Source organism: Candoia aspera, chromosome 2 (assembly GCF_035149785.1).
Source record: "Candoia aspera isolate rCanAsp1 chromosome 2, rCanAsp1.hap2, whole genome shotgun sequence".
Classification (NCBI taxonomy): Eukaryota; Metazoa; Chordata; class Lepidosauria; order Squamata; family Boidae; genus Candoia; species Candoia aspera.
Genome location: NC_086154.1, coordinates 50,535,325 through 50,555,280, shown reverse-complemented (window position 1 = coordinate 50,555,280; position 19,956 = coordinate 50,535,325). Strand labels below are relative to the sequence as shown.

Genomic DNA, 19,956 nt, shown 5'->3' with positions numbered 1-19,956 from the left:
AAACAGGACAAGATAGGGGTGGGAAGAGGAAAGATTAACTGCCCATGGCTAACGTTTGAGGTTCCAAGGAAGTCCACTGTTCCTTACAGCTCTATTTATATTTTAAAAACATATATTGAAGAAGGCCTTATTTATTATTATCATTATGTACTTCGACTAGGTATGAACCACCTTGTCACTAAAAGTATAATCAAACCCCCAATACAAATAAAATATGCCATAAAACAATTAAACAATGAATGGAAACACCAATTAAAGCATACATTTGAAAGCAGCAATAAAAAGCAGCAGGGTCTAAGGAACAAGTGCCCATGGCAGGCCAAAACATAGCTTGGAGATCAGAACAACTTAAAACCATAACAGGATGGCAGAACAGGGAAATATAAAAAGCCCAAGAGAATAAAAAGTCTAGTCTGATACAACCAAGATAACAAGATAGGCTTAAGGGGTTTCCCTAGGGAGACTATTCTATAGTGGTGAGGGGGGAGTGCCCCTGAAAAAGCCCAGTCCTTTGTAATTATCTAACAAGGAATGCATGGGAAGAAGCCCTGCTTCAGAGACTCTGAGGTCTGAAGCGCTTTACTGCTTAGAACAGCACTTTAAATTAGGTTTGGAAACAAACTGGGAGTCAGGGAAGACAATTCCATATTAGCATAATATGATCAAATGCCCAGCCTGATCAGCATCTGAGCTGCTGTAGTTTGTACTAACCCAAGTTCCTGGGCTGTTTTCAAACACAGCATCAAATATAGGGCTTCCCTAGTCAATAAAAGAGCTCTACCTGCCACAGAGGATTCCTGAGCCACAAATGACCACAATGGATTTATACAAGGGAGAAGCAACATAGTGCCCCATTTCACTTGTCATGCGCCAGGCTCCATAGTTTAAAAATATATTGCTTTAATTACCTATCTGTATTGTTCAGAGCCTATTCATACACTGTGTCCTGTCCAGGATACCACACTTTAAGAAGAATTTGGACAAGCTAGAAGAGATTCAGAGAAGCATGTGAATGGCAAGGAGCTGGTAGTTAGGTCTTACAACACGAAAATGGAGCTGGGAGTGTTTAGATAAAAAGATTGAGGGGGATAGTGATAACTCTCTTCCAGTCCCTGAAAGGATATCACACAAAACCAAGTCAGGATCTGTACTCTCTCACTGCAGAGTGCAGGACATAGAATAATACATTTCCAACTGTAAAAGCAAAAAACAGTGGAATCAGTTACCAATGAGGTGGTAAGCTCCCTTCACTGGATGCGCTTACGTAGAACTGATATGGAGACTTTAATATGGATTCCTGCACTTAGCAGGCCTGTTGACTCAATGCCCTACAAAGCCTCTTCCAAGTTTATGATTCTATTGCTCTGTAAAATATAAGGAACTGAAATAAAGAACAAAGCGTCATGCTCCGGCACCTATTTACAAAGTTACAGCCTGGGAGTCTGAAAAAAGGTTGTGGTTGCCGGAAGAAGTCAACTAACAAAAGTCAATGTGACTCTTAAAATAGCCAGGAAATTGGGCTACTTGAGATAGATAGCAGAGCAGTGCTGTGCTGTGCTGTGCTGTGCCTGCATAAGGCTCAGATGCCTCTGAATCATTTTCAAAGCATGCTGAGCCCTAATGTTTTGTCAGAGGTTCTGCCCTCGTGGCATCCATTTTGTGATTAGGCAAGCCCATGAACAGTCTGTACCATTTCCACAAGGCTCTTGACACTCAGAAGATCCTTCTAAAATTCACCGTAAAGATTTCCTCTTGTAACTTAAGCCAATTCTGAAGGTGGAGGGGGGGTGTCTTGCTTTGCACTCCCACAACTTAAGCGCTTAAGAAGGTTCCATAGCTCCATGCTTTGACTCCAACAGAGATTTGCAGTCTGCCTTAGAATCAAAACACACGTAATTTTTACAAACACTTTTTATTGTCCCTTTATGTTACTTTCTGACTAGATTTGTTCCAGCGGCTACATTTTCTCATTTACTTCAACACCAAATCTGATTAAATAAACGATTGCTCTCCCTCATGGATCTGTAAAGATATTGAGTGCTCTCAATATTTTGAGAATTTCTCAGATTAAAGAACTATAGCTTCTTCCAAGATAGCAATGAAAGCCTTGTTTCAACAGGTTCAGCACCAGCCCTGCAAAAACTAATTCCTAACACCTCAGCTAAATACAGAGATGATCTAATTAAAGGAAACTAAAGGTGTTGCATCGTTCCATTTTGACTGTTATTCTTTAGTTAAAAATAGGCAGCAATGGAAATTGCCAGAATAAGCACAGCATTTGTAAATGTGAAGTACTCATGGAAGAGGTATAAACTGTTCTCTTTATTTTATTTTGTAATTGACATAGATCACCATGTTCTTCACTCATTTTATTTCCATTGTCACCAGGGATAACTTTATAATGCCATATATTTCCTCATATTCTATGAAAAAGTAAAGAAAGAGAAGAAAGATAAAGTATTTATTGAAGTCTGAAATGTCTGTACTTCAGACCAGATGTCTGAAAGAGGATAGGTCTGAAAGTAAATCTTACAATTTGTAAGAAACAGGGATATTGCTTTCTTGCCTTAAAAACATGGACATAATTTTGGGACTGAGATATTTTCTCCACACTCATTCACTAAGTTTTAGTTTCTATAAAAGCCCTATGCATCTTTGAGTAAATACAATGGATAAGCCGTAAAGTAGGAGGGGCTCGGATGGTGGTAATAGATCTCAGCCCTCTACCTAAATACATTAGTTGTAACTTGTATTTCATTCATACAAGCTGAACTCACAGAATATCTGTGTCAATGCATGAGGGCCGCACAGATCAGAACAGAGTGATATAAAATCAGCGGGAGCTGCAGGCAGAAACTAATTTTCTCCCATTCTCTGCAGACTGTTCATGCAAATTTTAGTTTATTTACTCATCTACTGCATGTGGATGTCTGCAGATAGCTACAAAGAACAGTAACTATTGCTGGAACAGATACTCCAGATCTTAAAATCTGACTGATGAGACACAGGCTTCCTGCTAAGCACATCATTTTGCTGTATCAGGCCATAAAACAATCCAACTCGTTTTCTTCAATTATCTAGATGTTTCTGCAACACTCATTGGCAAGGAATCGTGGTGATTGCTGTCCCTGACATTTATTCCCAACATCTGGGAATCAAATAGCTGCTTGCTTTGCTTTCTAGATTTTAAGATTCACCTCCACACATTGCTGCTCTGCTAGTAACATGTATAATAAAGGACCCCTAAGAAATATGTGGCTTCAGTTCAGAAACTATTGGACAACCTTCTGTATCCTCACGTAAGCACACCCCAGCTCCATACTAAGTAGGAGACAAGCAGCAGGAGGGCACTCGGTGTCATGAACCATTGCCTCTGTTGCAAGCTGATGGCAAGCCCATTGATTGAAAGTCTTCTGAGCAGTCTTTAGTTTTAATATAGTCGATAAAGAAAAATGAATGGAAATGAGTGTTTCCAGATCTGACATCTGGCAATAATATAAGGTGTAATCATTCAAAAATTCAGTTCCATGTTAGGGCTACTAGGCATGCTGAAAATGTTACCTTCCTAGGAATTCAAAGTTTCAGTGCAGCTACTAACCCTCAAGTAGAGCTCAGGCAGCTTGCCTAGGGTACTCAGCACAGAGAGGTGCCAGTCCGATGTGCTCAGCAATACTGCTCCAAAACCTTTCTCTGGCTTTCCAGAAATGTTGTTCCTGTGCAATACAGGTTTCTGTTTTCCTCCTTTGTCCTCAAGATGCTTTAAGATGACTGCAGAACTTTAGAAGAGCTTTTGTACTTGCTTTAGGACTTCAAGTGCAGTTTCTTTCTTCCTGTTCCTTATCTACAACCATCATTCCTTTGCATGGCAAGCCAGCCTTTTTCAGCTAGAGGTAAAACTTATTTTCACCACTTCATTACTTCCTGTGACCAAGAACAAGGAACACTATGGAACAGGGCAGCAATGCCATGACACAACATAATGGAATGGGGCATTATTGCTTTTCTAACCAGCCCACCCCAAATTTTCAGGATTTCAATTTCTTGCCATTTTAAGTGAACAACTCCCACATTTAAAGTTGCACCCTACGCCCACTTTATTTATTTTCCCACTAGAAACCAGAAGCCAATTGCACCACCAATTTGCAGTAATTTACCAGAGAACTTTGGCAGTATGATTCTGAGAACTAAAAAAATGAGAGAAGAGGAGCTACCTGAAGCCTGCTGGACAATAGCACCTCCCTGCTCAGCAGTCTTTTCTACTTCCTGCCCTGAAAAAGCCCCTTAAGTTTGTCCTCATGATATCAGGATCTGGCATTTCACTGAGGCAGGGAAAGTATATCATGAAAGATAAGCTAACAACGTTCATGTTTTACAGGGACCCCTTAAGAAGATACATGCAAGCAACTCACACCCCCATCCTAGGAACTTCACCAAAAATTCTTCTCCTCCTCTGAAAAATAAACTCAGGAACAATGGCCAAAGTTTCTTTCAAAGGGAAAGAGTGCTGAACAGTCGATTAACACCGAAGAACTAGCAAATGGCTGACTGTGTGCACAAGCAATGCTGGCCAAAAGCAACACTGCCTGGGGAAAGCTTTTTGTTCACCAAATAGCACCATTAAATCAGGCCTAGGAATGCTAGAGATTGAGTCCAATTCCACTGGATTTTGCTCAGTAACTACCAAATATGTAGGGTATGTTAATATTGTGCCATAAAACTGGCTCTTTCTCAGCGCTGAAGGTCTTGCCTTGAATGGGGCGAAAGGAGGGAGGGATTCCTTTCGCAAGGCTTCCCTTTGTTTTTGGCTTTTATGACTGTCCCAACATCAAATAAGTAACAGAACAAGAAATTAGTCAGAGAGAGGTGTGGGCTGTCTGAGAAATCAGTAACCAAAAGTACATGCAAATTCTCTACCATCTCAGCAAAATACTTTCCTTTTTGGTGTGGCCCTTTACAGTACTCCTCGCTCCATGCAGCAGCCAATCTTTTTATTCAGTTTTATTTAACACATCTATAAACTGCCTCTTCTTTTAAACAAATCTCAAGGTAGTCTTCAAAGTGAACTCTTCTTCAACAATCAGAATGTAGAACAAGATTGGGGCTGCCGTTGCTTCTGCTGCTGTAGTTTGGGGCTGAAACACCTTGGCCCAAAGTATTCCTTGAGAGCCAGTTTGGAGTAGTGGTTAGGGCATCAGGCTGGAATCTGGGAGACCAGGAGTTCTAGTCCCACCTTAGGCACAAAGCCAGCTGGGTGACCTTGGGCCAGTCACTCTTTCTCAGCCCTAGGAAGGAGGCAATGGCAAACCACTTCTGAAAAACCTTGCCAAGAAAACTGCAGGGACTGGTTCAGGCAGTCACCAGGAGTCAACACTGCCTCGAAGGCACACACACACACAAAAGTATTCCTTAGCTGGGAAAAGCCTTCCTGCAACTTTCTGCCTAGAGATTTTATATTAGTATTTCAATTATTAGCACTAGTCCAAAAGGAAGAGAACGTAGTTTGGTGCCTTGGGTCCTGCTTTGCAGGCTGAAGATCCTTGTTCAGTAGCAGCGTTGCTTGTTAAAAGGATCAGCTGGAGGTGATATGAAAGACTCTGCCAGAGGCTCTGGAAATCTGCTGCCAGCTGGATCCAGAGATGGATGAGATGAAGGTATAAAATAGTCTGACCTAATACAAGGGAGTTTCCTAGGTTTCTAACCCTCTGAAAATCCTAATTTATAGCAAAAGGGAGTCCTCCCTGTTTGGATCATGATTACTGGATTGCTGCAGAGGATGTTCATTCGGTATCGTGACACCTAGCTGGCTATGATTCCATAGACAGTTGCTATAAGAAAGATTTCCCTCGCTCTGATTGAGATTCATTTGTTTTTACACTCATTTGCACATTGGCAAACCTGACTGGATGTGTAGTCTCATATCATATTGGAGTCTCTTATCATATCCAGGAAATGGCCCCTGATTGAGTGGAATTGCTCAAGGAGAAACTAAATTAAACAAAAAATAGGGAACGGAAGCAACAGTGGAGAATGGGATTAGCTGCTCTAAGCAATCATGAAGCAAAATGGATGTGGGCTACAAACCTAAAATATCTATTCATGAAGAAAAAGCAAACCAGGAGAACCCATGGCTCAGCCCTAATCATTATTCTCCACAGGACGCATGAATAACCTCCGATTGTTAAATATGTGCAGCCAACCATGGCATGTCTACAGTCAAATAGTTCATGGGAGTCATTCACTAGAAGCCCTATTTTCTGATGGAAGCAACAGTACAGTAAAAAGTTCTTTCTTGTGTGTCCAGAGTCAAACTGGAAAATTATCCATCTTCAACACTGCTGACAACCATAAAAGGGTTCTATGCAAAGTGTCATAACACTAAAACAAACAAACAAATTCTTTTCATTTGCGAGGCATCTATAACTTTCTCATAAAAATTCTAATGTTATCCTGTAACCTCTTGAAGTTACATGAATCAAATCTCAGTAGGAAAAAGCTTTTCACAGTGAATCTTTCACTAGATTAGGATTTGTGTGTACAGAATATTAAGGTGACAGAAGTTCTTCATGACCATCCATTAGTGTTTCTCTTCTCTAGAAGAAGAGATTTCATCTGCAGAAAACCATTAGCTAATAAGCAACAGGCAGACATATCAACTGATTGAATAAATAAATACTTTGATTGATTATTGATTGATTATGTGCCATCAGGGTGTCACCAACTCTGCACGAACACACAGATTTTTGCCATGAAAATAAATTCTTTACATTTCCTTTATTTTCAGTTAAAGAATTAGACATAGTACATATTTGATGTTGGAGAGCATAAGATGGTTTATTTTATCTGTTCTTTGGAATCAACTTTCAAATAGATCCAGATCTTATGTAAGATTGTCACTGCCTGCCTTCCTAGAATTAATCTCTCTACCTCTCTAGCATACTGCCTGTCTTTTCTTCTGCTCAACAAAACAAAGCAAAACAACAAAACGATCTATCTGTCTGTCTGTCTGTCTATTTTAATCTGTTCAATCGTGTCTGATTCTCAAAGACTGCCTGGACAAGTCCCTGCAGTTTCTTGGCAAGGTTTTCAGAAGTAGTTTGCCAATGCTTCCTTCCTAGGGCTGAGAGAAAGTGACTGGCCCAAGGGCACCCAGCTGGCTTTGTGCCTAAGGCAGGACTAGTTCTCACGGTCTCCTGGTTTCTAGCCTGATGCCTTAACCACTACACCAAACTGGCTCTCTCTCTCTCTCTCTCTCTCTCTCTCTCTCTCTATGTGTGTGTGTGTGAATTTTCAATACAATAAATGAATAAAAAATAACCCTTATTTTACCTAAAAGGTAATATTGGCCATGCTTAGTAAACTCATAGCTGATGTTGAAGAAGTGATAGTTTTGTTTAGATGATTTATGGATTTGGGGATTAAAGAAGTCAAAGACGGATGGGAAAGAGTAAGTGAAAAAACAAAGAAAACATAGAATTATGATTTCCACCCTTCTTCTATGAGTAATTGCTATCTTACTCTTTCCCATCCCTCTGACCTTTTTAATCCCCAAATCCATAAAACATCTAAACAAAACTATCACTTCTTCAACATCAGCTATGAGTTTACTAAGCATGGCCAATATTACCTTTTTCTTAACAACAACAGAACTTTTTACAGTAGAAGCTTGTCTCCCTAATATATAAGGTTAACCACGATTTTTCACTTTCCATGTTTCCTTTCGTAATTACGGTAGATCTTCTCTGTCTTCTTTACCTATAGCTAATAAAGTGGTATCATCTGCATATCTCAGATAGCTTATGTTTGATTCCAGCTATCATCTCTTCCAATCCTGCAGCTCTTATATTTACTGTACAAATTAAAAAGATATGGGTGCAATATACATCCTTGTCTCACTCCTTGATTCACTCTATTTTTCCAGACTCAGCTCTTACAGTTGCTTCTTTTTTCATGTTATAGATTCCTCAGAAGAATAATCCAGTTTTCTGGCATAGTCAGTAATTTTACTATGTTCTACATTCTGGCATCATCTAAACAATCAAAGGCCTTAAGGGAGCCAATAAAGCAAAGGTAAACCTACTGCAAAGCTGATAGTGAGTAGATTTCTGTATCTAAAGAGATTGAGATACAGATAAGCTGGGCAAAGCATTCAACGGAGGTACAAGCAAAGCTGCTCTTCTCAAATCATTTAAGCAGCCACACTCTTTGGAAGATGCACGCAATTGCTTCAAAGCTATCCCTGATCACGTCTGCACGCTCAGATAATACTTCCACTGTACCCATCATCAAAGCAAAATAGCTGTGCATGCATCACAGACAGCCGGGGACAGCTTTGAATCAAGAATGCCAAGCCTTCCAAAGGACGTGGCTGCTTCATGCTTTGAGGATTATGAATTTGCTCACAGTAACAATCACATGAATTTGATGTGTAAGGGAAACCATAGTGGCTGCAAAATGTATAACCATTCATGTATTTTATTTATATCCTGCTTGTTTTCTGAAAATTTCTAGGCAGCTTATATGTGAGCCTCCTCTTATCTGATCCTCTCAACAGCATTCTGTAATGCAGGTCAGGCTGAGACAGAGGAACTGGCCTGAAGGTACCCAGGCCAGATGTTCTTTCCATCCCATTTATGAAGACATTTGATAAAGTTGGTGTTGTCTTATTAAAACAACAAACCAAAACCAAATGTTTTCACCCATCCCTAACTGAACAGGGGATCTATACAGGGGTTTTCTATTAGTGCTGGGCCAACCACGAGTGGAATTCTTGGCATATCTGATAAATGGTACATGGAGCCTTCTGCCACATTCAGGAAAATGTAGGTTGGACTTTCTATGAACCATCCCATTGAACATAGAAAAAATGTGGATACAGGGGTGAAATAATGGAATGTGATCGATTATTTAATATGTCCTTCTGTATATGTTAGGCACCCTTGTAATACTGGTTGGAAATTCTGGGAGATGTAGTCCAATATATCTGGTGTACACTGGTCTATTTGAATCATTTATTTGTTTGTTTATTTAAAAGGCTTATACAGCCACCCATCTTGTAAAACACAACTCCGGGAGGCTCACAACAATTATAAAACTACAACAGCAAAAATAAGAAAACTGGGGGTGGGGGGTGGGGAGAGAGTACCATTATCACTGTATGTCCTTAAATCAGGTAAGTTCCCCTGAATTGAGCTTGATCCTGAAGATCACAAGGACATGAACATGTTGCTTCCTTGACAAGAACAGCTCCTAGGCAGTCACTTCAAGGATATGTGTATCTGTACCCTGCCACGCACAAACACGTTTCTCTGGCTTTTGCCATCCTTTCAAACAGTAATACAGCCCCTGGAAAATCTTATTTATCAACCCCTGAGGAAAGAGAAACCAAAATTCTACTTCCATTGTTTTATGACCAATAAATGGAGCATATTTTCTTCTTGAAAGCAGTTACACTGTCACCAGTGTATTGTGTTTATTCAGTCTCCTTCCAGAGTGTGATAGTGTAGCTGCCTTTGGGAAGAGAAGGCTGAGAGTCCAGGCCGGCTCCCTTTATACAGGTTTTTTCAGATTCTCATCATAAATTATTTGTATGGGGTTTCCTCTAAAATTTCTGTCAAGAAGACCCCAAGTGCCCCTTGCCTTGATTTTTTCTCAGGCTAGGGAATGCAACTTTTTTATGGCACGGGGCTGAACTGTTTGCAGTATCCCTTATTCATTTGCTCTAGTGGCAGATTTATATGCGGGCCACTCCTGAATGACTCTGGGCAGATTTGTCTCTCTTTCCTAAACTAAGCATGAAAGCAAGCAGCATAGAAACTTCTGAAAAAAGGGGCTTGCCCACCAAGAGCCGTAATGGATGGGCTATATCATCACCAAGGAGGGCAGCATTTTCTGCTTGGGTGGTATTTATAATTTTAGGGATGCTCAATGCACTTTATTTCATTTTCCTTGTGGGAATTTTTTTTCCATGCATAATCTTAGAAAATTCCTGATGCCACAAAGAGGTGGCTATAAGAAGGGTGCATGCAAATGAATCCTTGGCCATATATTTCCAACTTAGGAGGAGGCAAATGACGTTCAGAGCCACATGCAGTCTTTAGTCCCCCAGAGGTAGCCCATTCTTGCTCTAGCACAATATTGACCACAGCCTTAAAATAGTTGACAAAGGGGTATTAATAGACTGGGATATTTAGATGATATGTCTTAATGACAGATGTTTGTTAGATCATTGCTTCTTGATTCAAGAGACTTCTGGCATATTCCATGTTCATATTGGGGGATGGCGATCCCATGTTTCTCCATTTTATGTACATTTCTGGAAGACAGCAAAGACTACAAGAATCTCAATTTACTTCTTTGATTTATATCAAAGAAGAAATGCTAGATTTTTGAATGGACATTGTAAGATAACAAAGTTCAAGGATGATGTCTGCTTCTTTGGAAAATCTGATGTGGGGTAGTACATTTGTTTCTTTGTTGGAGTCTCAAGATGTTCTTCATACTGTACATCTGCCAACAAAGTTATATATAAAAATGACCAGAAGCCTCACACGCTCTAAAGTACATCTGCTTCTAAGGCAAATCAAACTCAGGTAAGGGTTGAGCCGCTGGAAGTTTTATAGTAAGCCCATGTCAAATGATACACAGCCTTTATAAGGCGTGACAACAACAGACGTTTTCTTCAAGGAGGTTTCAAATGTTCTACTCTCTAAATACCTTGTCAGATACAACGCAAGTGGTAATAGTTAGATAGAGGAAAGGTAGTAGGTGTTCAAAGATAGACAGAACAGAATAGATGATGCCAGCCAGCTCTTCAAGGTAGCCCAAACTAGAAAACCAATGTCGTGTCGGTCAGTACTACTTTTACAATAAAGCTTCGGTAACAGAATCTTGCAAATCTCCCTCCCTTTACAGTATCTCCATGTGAACTAAGGAGGGGCCTGTCTGAGATGTTTACTCATGCTCCATTCTTGACCTGCACTCAGGCCCCATTTACCTGACCGTTGCCTTGGTGGTGGCTCTTCCTCCTGTCCTTCAAAGCCATTCTCTCTTTCCCCTACATATCAAGGCATAAAGGAGACCATTATTCATGCCATTCTATGAGTCTGATTATTACTCTGCCCATATCCTTTACAACAGGGGTGGGCAACTTTCGCAGAGGTTGGGGCTGCAACTCACTTGCTTTTGCTTGATCACTTAGAGGGCTATAGGTGAAATTGCCAGAAGGATGGTAAAGTCACTCGAAGGGGGCAGGACTAATTGGGGAGGACTGATAAGTGTAAGAATGGGAGCAGCAAAATTCTAAAAATCAAAACTATTCCCATTTCTGCCTTTAAAAAGTCCCCCAACCTCCCCACTTCCCATGGCCTAAAATAACACTTCCAAATACAATTGTATCAACAGAATCAAACCTTTTCAACCACCAGTTACAAAAGCCAGATGCAAAACCAAGCCAAACTAAACCAAACCTGTTGGGATACAATCAGTGAAAATTATAATAAGATGTTGCACTGTGAAAAGTTATTTTTCACTGTCCAGTCTGTCCTCTATGACTTCCACCATGATCCAGTTTCTCCTCCTCCCCATCTGCCAGCAGTGTATGACCACTGAACATGTCCAGTCCTCATTAAGAAGTTTGTTTTTTTAAAAAAAAAATCTTGGATTTGAGCTGAGGCTTTTACAGGGAACTGATTTCCATTCTTGGGGACACCTAAAAATGCTTTTTAATTTATACCATGAACATGGTCTATTAAGACAATGGAATGGAATTCTTTACTATTTTATATATGTATATGTTTCTCACCCTTAGCACATTTTCCAGACCCTCCATTCTTCTCTTCTTCCCACCAGGTTAACAGGTGAATGATAACACAGCCATATCATTTTGCTACTGAAACATCAGCACAGGCTACCAGATGTTTACCAGACACAATTCACCATTTTAGGACCTGACTATCTGAGAGGCCACTTTTCTCATGAATCTGACTGTGAGGATCGGTAGGAGATGCCCTTTTGAGGACACTCCAACACAATAGCCAGACTGTCAGTTATGAAGTCCATCTCTTGCATCCAACCCAATGAAATTAATCCTCATTCTTAGCATTTCACAAAGAAGCTACAACAGACTATTTAAATATAGCCTCTTGTAGTACTAGCTGTTAGCTTTGCTGTTTTCATATTACTGTAATGTTTTAATATATTTTAATTATTTAATTTTAATATAATATTTACAACTCTCCTAATGTTTTCCTTTCTTTTTAATCAGTCAGTTGCTCTATGAGACTGTACTCCCTGATTTAGAGCTATCTAGAACTGCAATTGCAATGCCAAGCTTATACCGTGGTAGTAAGCCTTCCTCTGCAATGATGGAGCTTTGGACACCCAGTCTTAGTCGCGGGGACCGGAAGTGAAGATGGTTGTTATGAATGTAGTAAATGACTTCTCAAGAAAGCAGTACCACAGCGCCAGTCCCAAGTATCAAGGAACTTTTTATTGACTTTCAGAATATACTGTAGCCCTAGTCTCCATAGCACGGCATGTCTGCAGGCACATTCCATTAAGGAGCACAGTCAGAGCCTTCACCAGCACGCCTCTCCCTGCATGAGGCCAGCTTATTGCTTGACCCCACCTGACATCACTTCCCTCTTTATGGCACCAATTCTAAAAGCAGCCAAATGTTGGTGCAGAAGCAAGAAGGAACTTAAGGTATAATTTAATCTACTTAAAAGGATGCATGTTTCCTTTTAATTTCTGAGATGACATTAGCAAATCAATCAGGTTTCTATTTTTCTGTGGCTTTATTTAAACATACCAGGTAACAGACATCTGCTTTTCATTCCAACCAAATTAATTTGGAGCCCAGATGAATGCAATGCTAATGCTTCACTTAGAAGCAGGTTCATTTTTTCAAACACCAGAGTCGACATGGGAGGAAGGCGACATTTCATCTGGAAAAAGAAAGCCAAAAGGAACTTCTCCCCCCTCGGGCTAACAGCAGCACGGGTGAATCTTCTCAGGACTGCGGCTCAGGACAGGAGGGTGAACTATTCCACAGCTCATTTCCTATGATCCCAATGAAAACTGGGGAGGGCAAAAGCTACTCTAAATTTGCATTTTGTAGGCTTGGCCTTCTTTTCTCCCATCAAACCAAACAATACATTGGATTGCCTCATCTCTAGAACACATTGAATATACTTATGTGATTACATAGGTTTCCTGAAAACAAATAAATAAACACACACACACACACACTGTATGTATATATACAGTATATGTATATGTGTGTGCATGTGCATGTGTGTATGGATATACATTCACATGATTCCCTTTCCACATAAGTCAAGTTATGCAGCGCACAAAAAAGGAGTAAAAATAGGAAGCCAGAGAAATTGAAAGTATGGAATTAATGAACGAGAGAGAATATATATATATATATATATATATATATATATATATATATATATATATATATATATATATATATATCAATATATGATGTGGTTAAAATATCTACATTGCCTTTAATGTTTAAATTTTTCACCTCTTTTTAAGGAACTACAAGCATGCCCATATACATTTTTTTTTTCAAAATTCCTTCCTTGGAACTGACCACAAACTACCCACTACTTTTCTACCAGCATTTGAACATTTCCTCATATTTTAGAAAGCATGAGGAAACTTTGCTCTAGTTTTTTTGCCAGTTAATCATTTAGTCCATTTTAGCTGTCAAACTAACCACTCTGGTCTTTGATACATTCATTTTCAGATCCATGCCTCTCATTGCATCAGACAATATTTATAATATTTGTTGCAAATATTATATACACCCACAACCTAGGTGATACTTTCATTAAGCTCTATTACATCCTTCCCCTTTCTCTTAGTTTCACAGAAACACAACGTATCTACTTTTTCTTTTCTTTCATTCATTAATTCATGTTGCTTGCTATTTCTATGCATTCCAAGTTGCAATATGCCATGGTCCCCACCTGATCTGTTCATAGATATCTTTCTATTGTACCCATTATGGGTACAATAAACTTACAAATGTAAGTTTAGCTGTTTTCTTCTAGATAAATTAAAGATTTGGAAAGTCCATTATTAGATCTCTCAACATTTTCATCTTTGCGTTCCGGAAAGTGTGGGGGCTGTACTAGTGATATCACAAAAACGGGGCAAAGAGAAATAAAAAATAAAATTAGGTGAACCAATCAGTCATCTCTCACATAATATATATTTTTGCTCTGATAGAATCTGGTTCCAATTCCAGGTAGATGAACCACAACACAAGCAGACCTCCATCTCAATGTACCAATTCTGCTTCAACACCATATCTGTCACTGTTCTCAGAGATTACATGAGTGGCTCATTAATTGAATTGCATGGTAGACTTTGGATTCCTTTCATATTTCTTTGTCTATACTGAAAAGCCCAGTTCAGATATTCAGTCAGGGAACTCTCTTCCTGTGGGAATAAGTCAAAGTAGGATGTCCTGAACATATCTGAGCCTTGGGTTCAGGATGGGTTTCAGACAACTTCTCCTTAATCATTTCTATTCCACCTCTTTTCCCTCATGGAATTCTCAGCATCAACTGGGTCATCTGGCAGCGTCCCATTAACGTACTGATTGCACCCAGAGGGCTTAGTTTCACTATGAATGTGACATCATATGCCCTCAGATGACATTACACTTGGCACATCTCAGAAGGTTGAAACAAATGCAGTAATAATTGGAAAGGGGGTTAAAGGTAAAGGTAAAGGTTTCCCTTGACATTAAGTCCAGTCGTGTCCGACTCTAGGGGGCGGTGCTCATCTCTGTTTCAAAGCCGAAGAACCGGCATTTGTCCGTAGACACTTCCATGGTCATGTGGCCAGCATGACTACACGGAACGCCGTTACCTGCCCGCCGAAGCGGTACCTATTAATCTACTCACATTGGCGTGTTTTCGAACTGCTAGGTTGGCAGGAGCTGGGACTAGCAACGGGAGCTCACCCTGTCACGCGGATTCGAACCACCAACCTTCCGATCGGCAAGCTCAGCGGTTTAACCCGCAGCGCCATCGCATCCCACTGGAAAGGGGGTTGCTTACCAAATATATGACAGATCAAAAGTCTGATAGGTCCTTTGGAGCATCAAGGGGGAACCAAGGCCTGGCTAGAACAAGCTGCTTTCTATTATGACAGACCAGTAGTCTGTGCCTCACTGCTTATTGTGTACTCTGGTTAACAGTCGTTTTTCAGGTTCTTAAGGAAATGTATCTTCCATCTCTGGTACCTCGGATCTTTCCAGGGGAGACGGCTGGAACTGAAGGAAGCCATCCTGCCCATGTCCTCAGAGCTGCTGGGGGGGAGGGGCAAGGTTTAACTCAACTCCCGCCGGGACTTTATTTCCGAGGAAACCCCACTCCCAAGGACAAACGTGCTTCGGGCAGTGCTCAGGCTGCCCCGCATCTTTCAATACACAGGCAGGGCATGCCTAAACTAAGGAAGGGTGGAACTTCAGAATTCACCGGCACCACGCGGGAAAAGAAGGCTGGGGCACCCCGGAGCAGCAACGGATGCTCGCAGATGCAGCATGGGGAGAAAATTGACTCCCCACACCCCCGCCGTCCTCTGCCCCCGTCCCGCATAACAAACCCGGAAAGGCATTTTCTTCTAACGGCATCATCGCTCTCGTCGATCAATCACCCGCTCTCCGCTCGCCAGCCCGCCCGCCCTAAGCTCCCCGCCGCCTCTCAGCTGCCTTCTCACCCGCGGACTCATTCCGCCCTTGGCTGCCTTCCTCGCGGATCACCACCGTTCTTGACACGTCGAGGATCGAGGCGGTGGCTGTTTGCATGGCTCCCCGGCCCTCGTAGCGCGACCCTCGGGGCTTCCGACCCGCAGGGGGCGACCTGGCGGTGGAGACGCAGCAGCCCCTTCTTCTCCGGGCAATCCCACACTCTTCCCGGGGGAGGGAGGCAGGGAAGGTCTTCCCCGCTGGCCTCTCCGCGGCGGCTGAGGGATCGCGGGGAACCAGCAAGCTTCTCTCTGCGGGCAGGAGCGGCAGGCGAGGACAGCTGCCGTTCTTGCTTGCTGCTCTGGGCGACTCCGAGATGCGACGGCTGGATCCTGCTGCCTCCTTCGCTTCTCACTTCTCCTTTTACAACTGCCGACACTTTGCTCGCCGTCCCCTCCGCATCCACCCCGGCGGCGTCTAGCGAACGGCAAGCAAAGGACGGTGCTGAGCACCTGGAGATCCCGCCCTCCCCTGCCCCCCCTCCCCGCCACACAAGGCACACCTCGTTTCCTCTGTAGCGCTGAGCCCGGGCGGAGGGAGCGGAGATCGTCTCTCCTTCTTGTTCAACTATCACTGGGGGACCCGACGCGCCGACAGAGATCTCTCCCGTCGGATGCGCCACTCAGCCGCGCCATATCCAATCCAAAGGTGTGCGGCGGCTTCCCCCGTGAAGACCGCGCAAGAGGCAGAGTCCCGAAGAGCGCGTCCTGCGGCTCAGAGGCGCCGCTACCAGCGTGGGCTGCGCGACCCATCTGGCAAAACGCCGGCTGGCGGTATTGCCGCGGGTGCGTTGGCGCCGACGTTAGGACAGAATCCGGGGCCCCCCTCGGTAGCAGCGGCCGCGGAGGGCCCCCGCACTCCTTAGTCCGAAGTAATCTCCCTTCCTTGAAAAAAACGAGAGCATAGGACCATTTAGGCCACATGAATATGCATGAGTAATTTCTTCAACACTTATGGCTGTGTAAGAGAAGAATATTGCGTGCAAAGGCACACTCCGCTGGGGATTAGCGGAATCATCACACTCCGCGGAATACTCTCAGAAGGCAATGGTAGGGCTTTTTGTCTACAAAGGCGCATATTTATGTTTTGCGCTGCTCCTTATTTTAATAATTCATACCCTGCCTAAACTCCGGGAGTTTATACACAGCGCGCCCTCCTTCAATATTTTCTGTAACCAGAGCCTTACGATGTAGATTAGGCTGCAAAATAGTTCAGCCCAAAGTTACTTCCACGATGGAGGAACTAAACCTGCACGGTCTTCTCAGTGCTACCACTACTTCGCACTAACTCTTAAGCAGAAACCCCCATGTATCTGGAATATTTTTGATGCACAAGCAGAATTGATAATACTTTATTTTCTCAATGTATAAAGGTATAAGCCCATACTGAAGTATGGTTTGTATTATACACGTCTGGGTTTGCACACCCACAGCTACCTTACAAGAAGGCCTGGATAGATGATTTGCAGCTGTGTGGCTCAGAAGGTGAGGCCAACAGGAGCATTAAGAGTATTTGTAGGTAAACCATCAAATATTCTGCTCCAGTACTGAACAGATGTTGTACATCTTCTACAGACAAGTATATAATAATGCCAGTCCAGTAAAAGCATCCCATATATCCATAGTATCTGGTAGAAATCATAGTGATGCCATGCACATCATGACATCATCATGCAAATGACATAAATGACATAATTTGTGTTAGACATGTCTTGAGGCCAATGACTTGCAATAAGTAATTCATATGATTTGCACAATAACATAATGACAAATGTGACATCATTTCCTCTTTTTCTGGATGCCCAGGCACATATCCCTACTCTTCCCGTAACTGTGTAACTCCAACATTGCTCCATTATCCCCAAATCCAAATAAACGATGGTCTTCGGCCTCATTGGCAGTTAGAACTGCTAACCAAGCTGTGATCCTATACATCTTTTCTTGGAAATAGCCATCATAGTCCTGTATAGTAGATCTTTGTCTAATTCATAGAGCCAGGCTTGTTTATGGAGAACCCTAGAGGTACACAATTGTGGGTTGGATTTCAGGCAGCCTTGGAAGGTTAAGAGGGTTAACTTGTCTCCTGGAGTCAAGCTACATCCATGGAGCTTTCTGGTGATCAATAAGTGCTTGCCATTGCTTTCTTCAGGCATGGTGGTTTTTTAATGTCCCCAGACTATCCTAAAATTCTAGAATTCCATGCGATTCCCCATCCAAGTATCAAACAGGCTGAATCCTGCTTAGCTTAGCAGACTGTATGTCTGCTAAGTGAGTAAACTCATAACTTGTCATTATTAATCTTGGGCTTTGGATATGATAACCTAATCCCCTCCAGGTGGTTTTCACTGCCATCTGACCAACTGACTGACAGTCTGCACAAAACTAAGCTGATCTGTGCAGGGCATGGCGATCTATTTATATTACCATAGCGTGATCTGCAGAAAGGGTAAGGCATTTTTAAAACTAGAATACCCTGATATGCTTACTGGATCAGCAAATATAAAATGGAGAAAAAGATGGGGGAGAAGGCACATTTAAGCAAAACTAGCAAATATAGACTGATTTAATAATCACATGGGATGCTTCTATTCCAGGATGCAGCATATGTACACAAATACATTTGTTAGTTAGTTTATTTATTTATTTAATCAAATTTATATGGCAGCCCATCTCACACAAAGTGACTCTGGGCAGTGTACAATAAAACCAACAATTAAAACAGAATATAAAAATCAGTTAGAACAATTAAATAATTAACATAAGTAAAACCCAGATTGCAAGAGGGTTAAATTAAGATGTTATACATGGTGCAATCAACACGTGGGCTCTCTGCTGCCAGGGGATCCCCAGGCCTAATGAAAAAAACATGTTTTGAGGGCTTTCTGAAAGGCCATAAGTGTTGGGGCCAACCTCACCTCAGGGGGATGATGTTCCAGAGGCAGGTGCCACAGCAGAAAAGGTACGTCTCCTGGGTCCCATCAGATGGAACTCTTTAGCAGACAGGGCCCGCAACATGCCTTTTCTGCTGGCCCTGATGGGATAGGTAGATGTAACTGGGGAGAGGCGGTCCCCTAGATAATCTAGCCCCATGCCATGTAGGGCTTTCAAGGTCAAAACTAGCAGCTTGAATTTGACCTGGAAGCAAACTGGTAACCAGTGCAACTCATGGAGCAGAGGTGCAACATGTATCCTTCTAGGAGCACACATATCTGCATTTTGTACCAGCAGAAGCTTCTGGATACTTTCAAGGGCAGCCCCATGTAGCGCACATTATAGTAGTCCATTCGGGAGATGACCAGGATGTAACTGTTAGCAGAGCCTCATTATCCAGGAACAGGCGCAACTGGTGTACAACACAAAGTTGGCAAAGGCCCTCCTGGCCAGAGCTGCCACCTGCTCCTCGAGCAGGAGTCATGAGTCCAGAAGGACCCCCAGCTTGCATACCAGGTCTTTTTGGGGCAGTGCAACCCTGTCCAGTACCAGATTCAGAAGGCCCTAAAACTCAAAATCATGCAGTCTTGCCAGTTGAAGCCTATTGTTCCCCATCCAGATCCCACAGCCTCCAGGCACCAGGACAGGACATCAACAGAATCTCTTAGTTCGCCAGGGATGGAGAGGTACAGTTGAGTATCATCAGCATACTGATGATACCTCACCCCATGGTGACAGATGATCTCCCCGAGCGGTTTCATGTAGATGTTAAACAGGAGTGGAGAGAGCACCGAACCCTGTGGCACCCCACATAGTAGGGACCTCTCACTCCCAATCAACCCCGTAGGAAGGAAGTGAACCAGCACGGTACAGTGCTACACACTCCCAGTCCCTGAAGCCAATCCAGAAGGAAACCATGGTTGTTGGTATCAAAAGCCACCAAGAGGTCAAGGAGACCTCTCCTGCCAGAGATCATCCAAAAAGCATGACCAATGCTGTTTCTGTCCCATGTCCAGGTCCAAATCCTGACTTAAAGGGGTCCAGATATTCTACTTCATCCAGGCTCTGCTGAAGCTGCTGCATGAGCACCTTCTCCACAATCTTCCCTAAAAAAGGAAGATTGAACCCTGGATTGTCCAGAATGGTGGGATCCAGTGATGGCTTCTTGAGGAGGGGGTGAACCAAAGCTTCCTTAAGAAGCAAAGAAACAACCCCCTCTCTCAAGGATAAATTCACCACTGCTAGAACCAC

The 19,956-nt window shown here is 42.5% G+C and overlaps 1 protein-coding gene across 2 annotated transcripts in view; it reads right to left on the bottom strand.

Moving 5' to 3' along the window:
- SUSD3 (sushi domain containing 3) overlaps positions 1-16,192 on the bottom strand; it is a 49,240-nt gene extending 33,048 nt beyond the window's left edge. For both annotated transcript variants that reach the window (XM_063291788.1, XM_063291789.1), the window contains exon 1: positions 15,748-16,192. In XM_063291788.1, the coding sequence (XP_063147858.1) occupies positions 15,748-15,835 (88 nt within the window). In that variant the 5' untranslated portion in view covers positions 15,836-16,192. The remainder of the gene's footprint in view (positions 1-15,747) is intronic.
- Between the last annotated feature and the right edge of the window lie 3,764 nt (positions 16,193-19,956).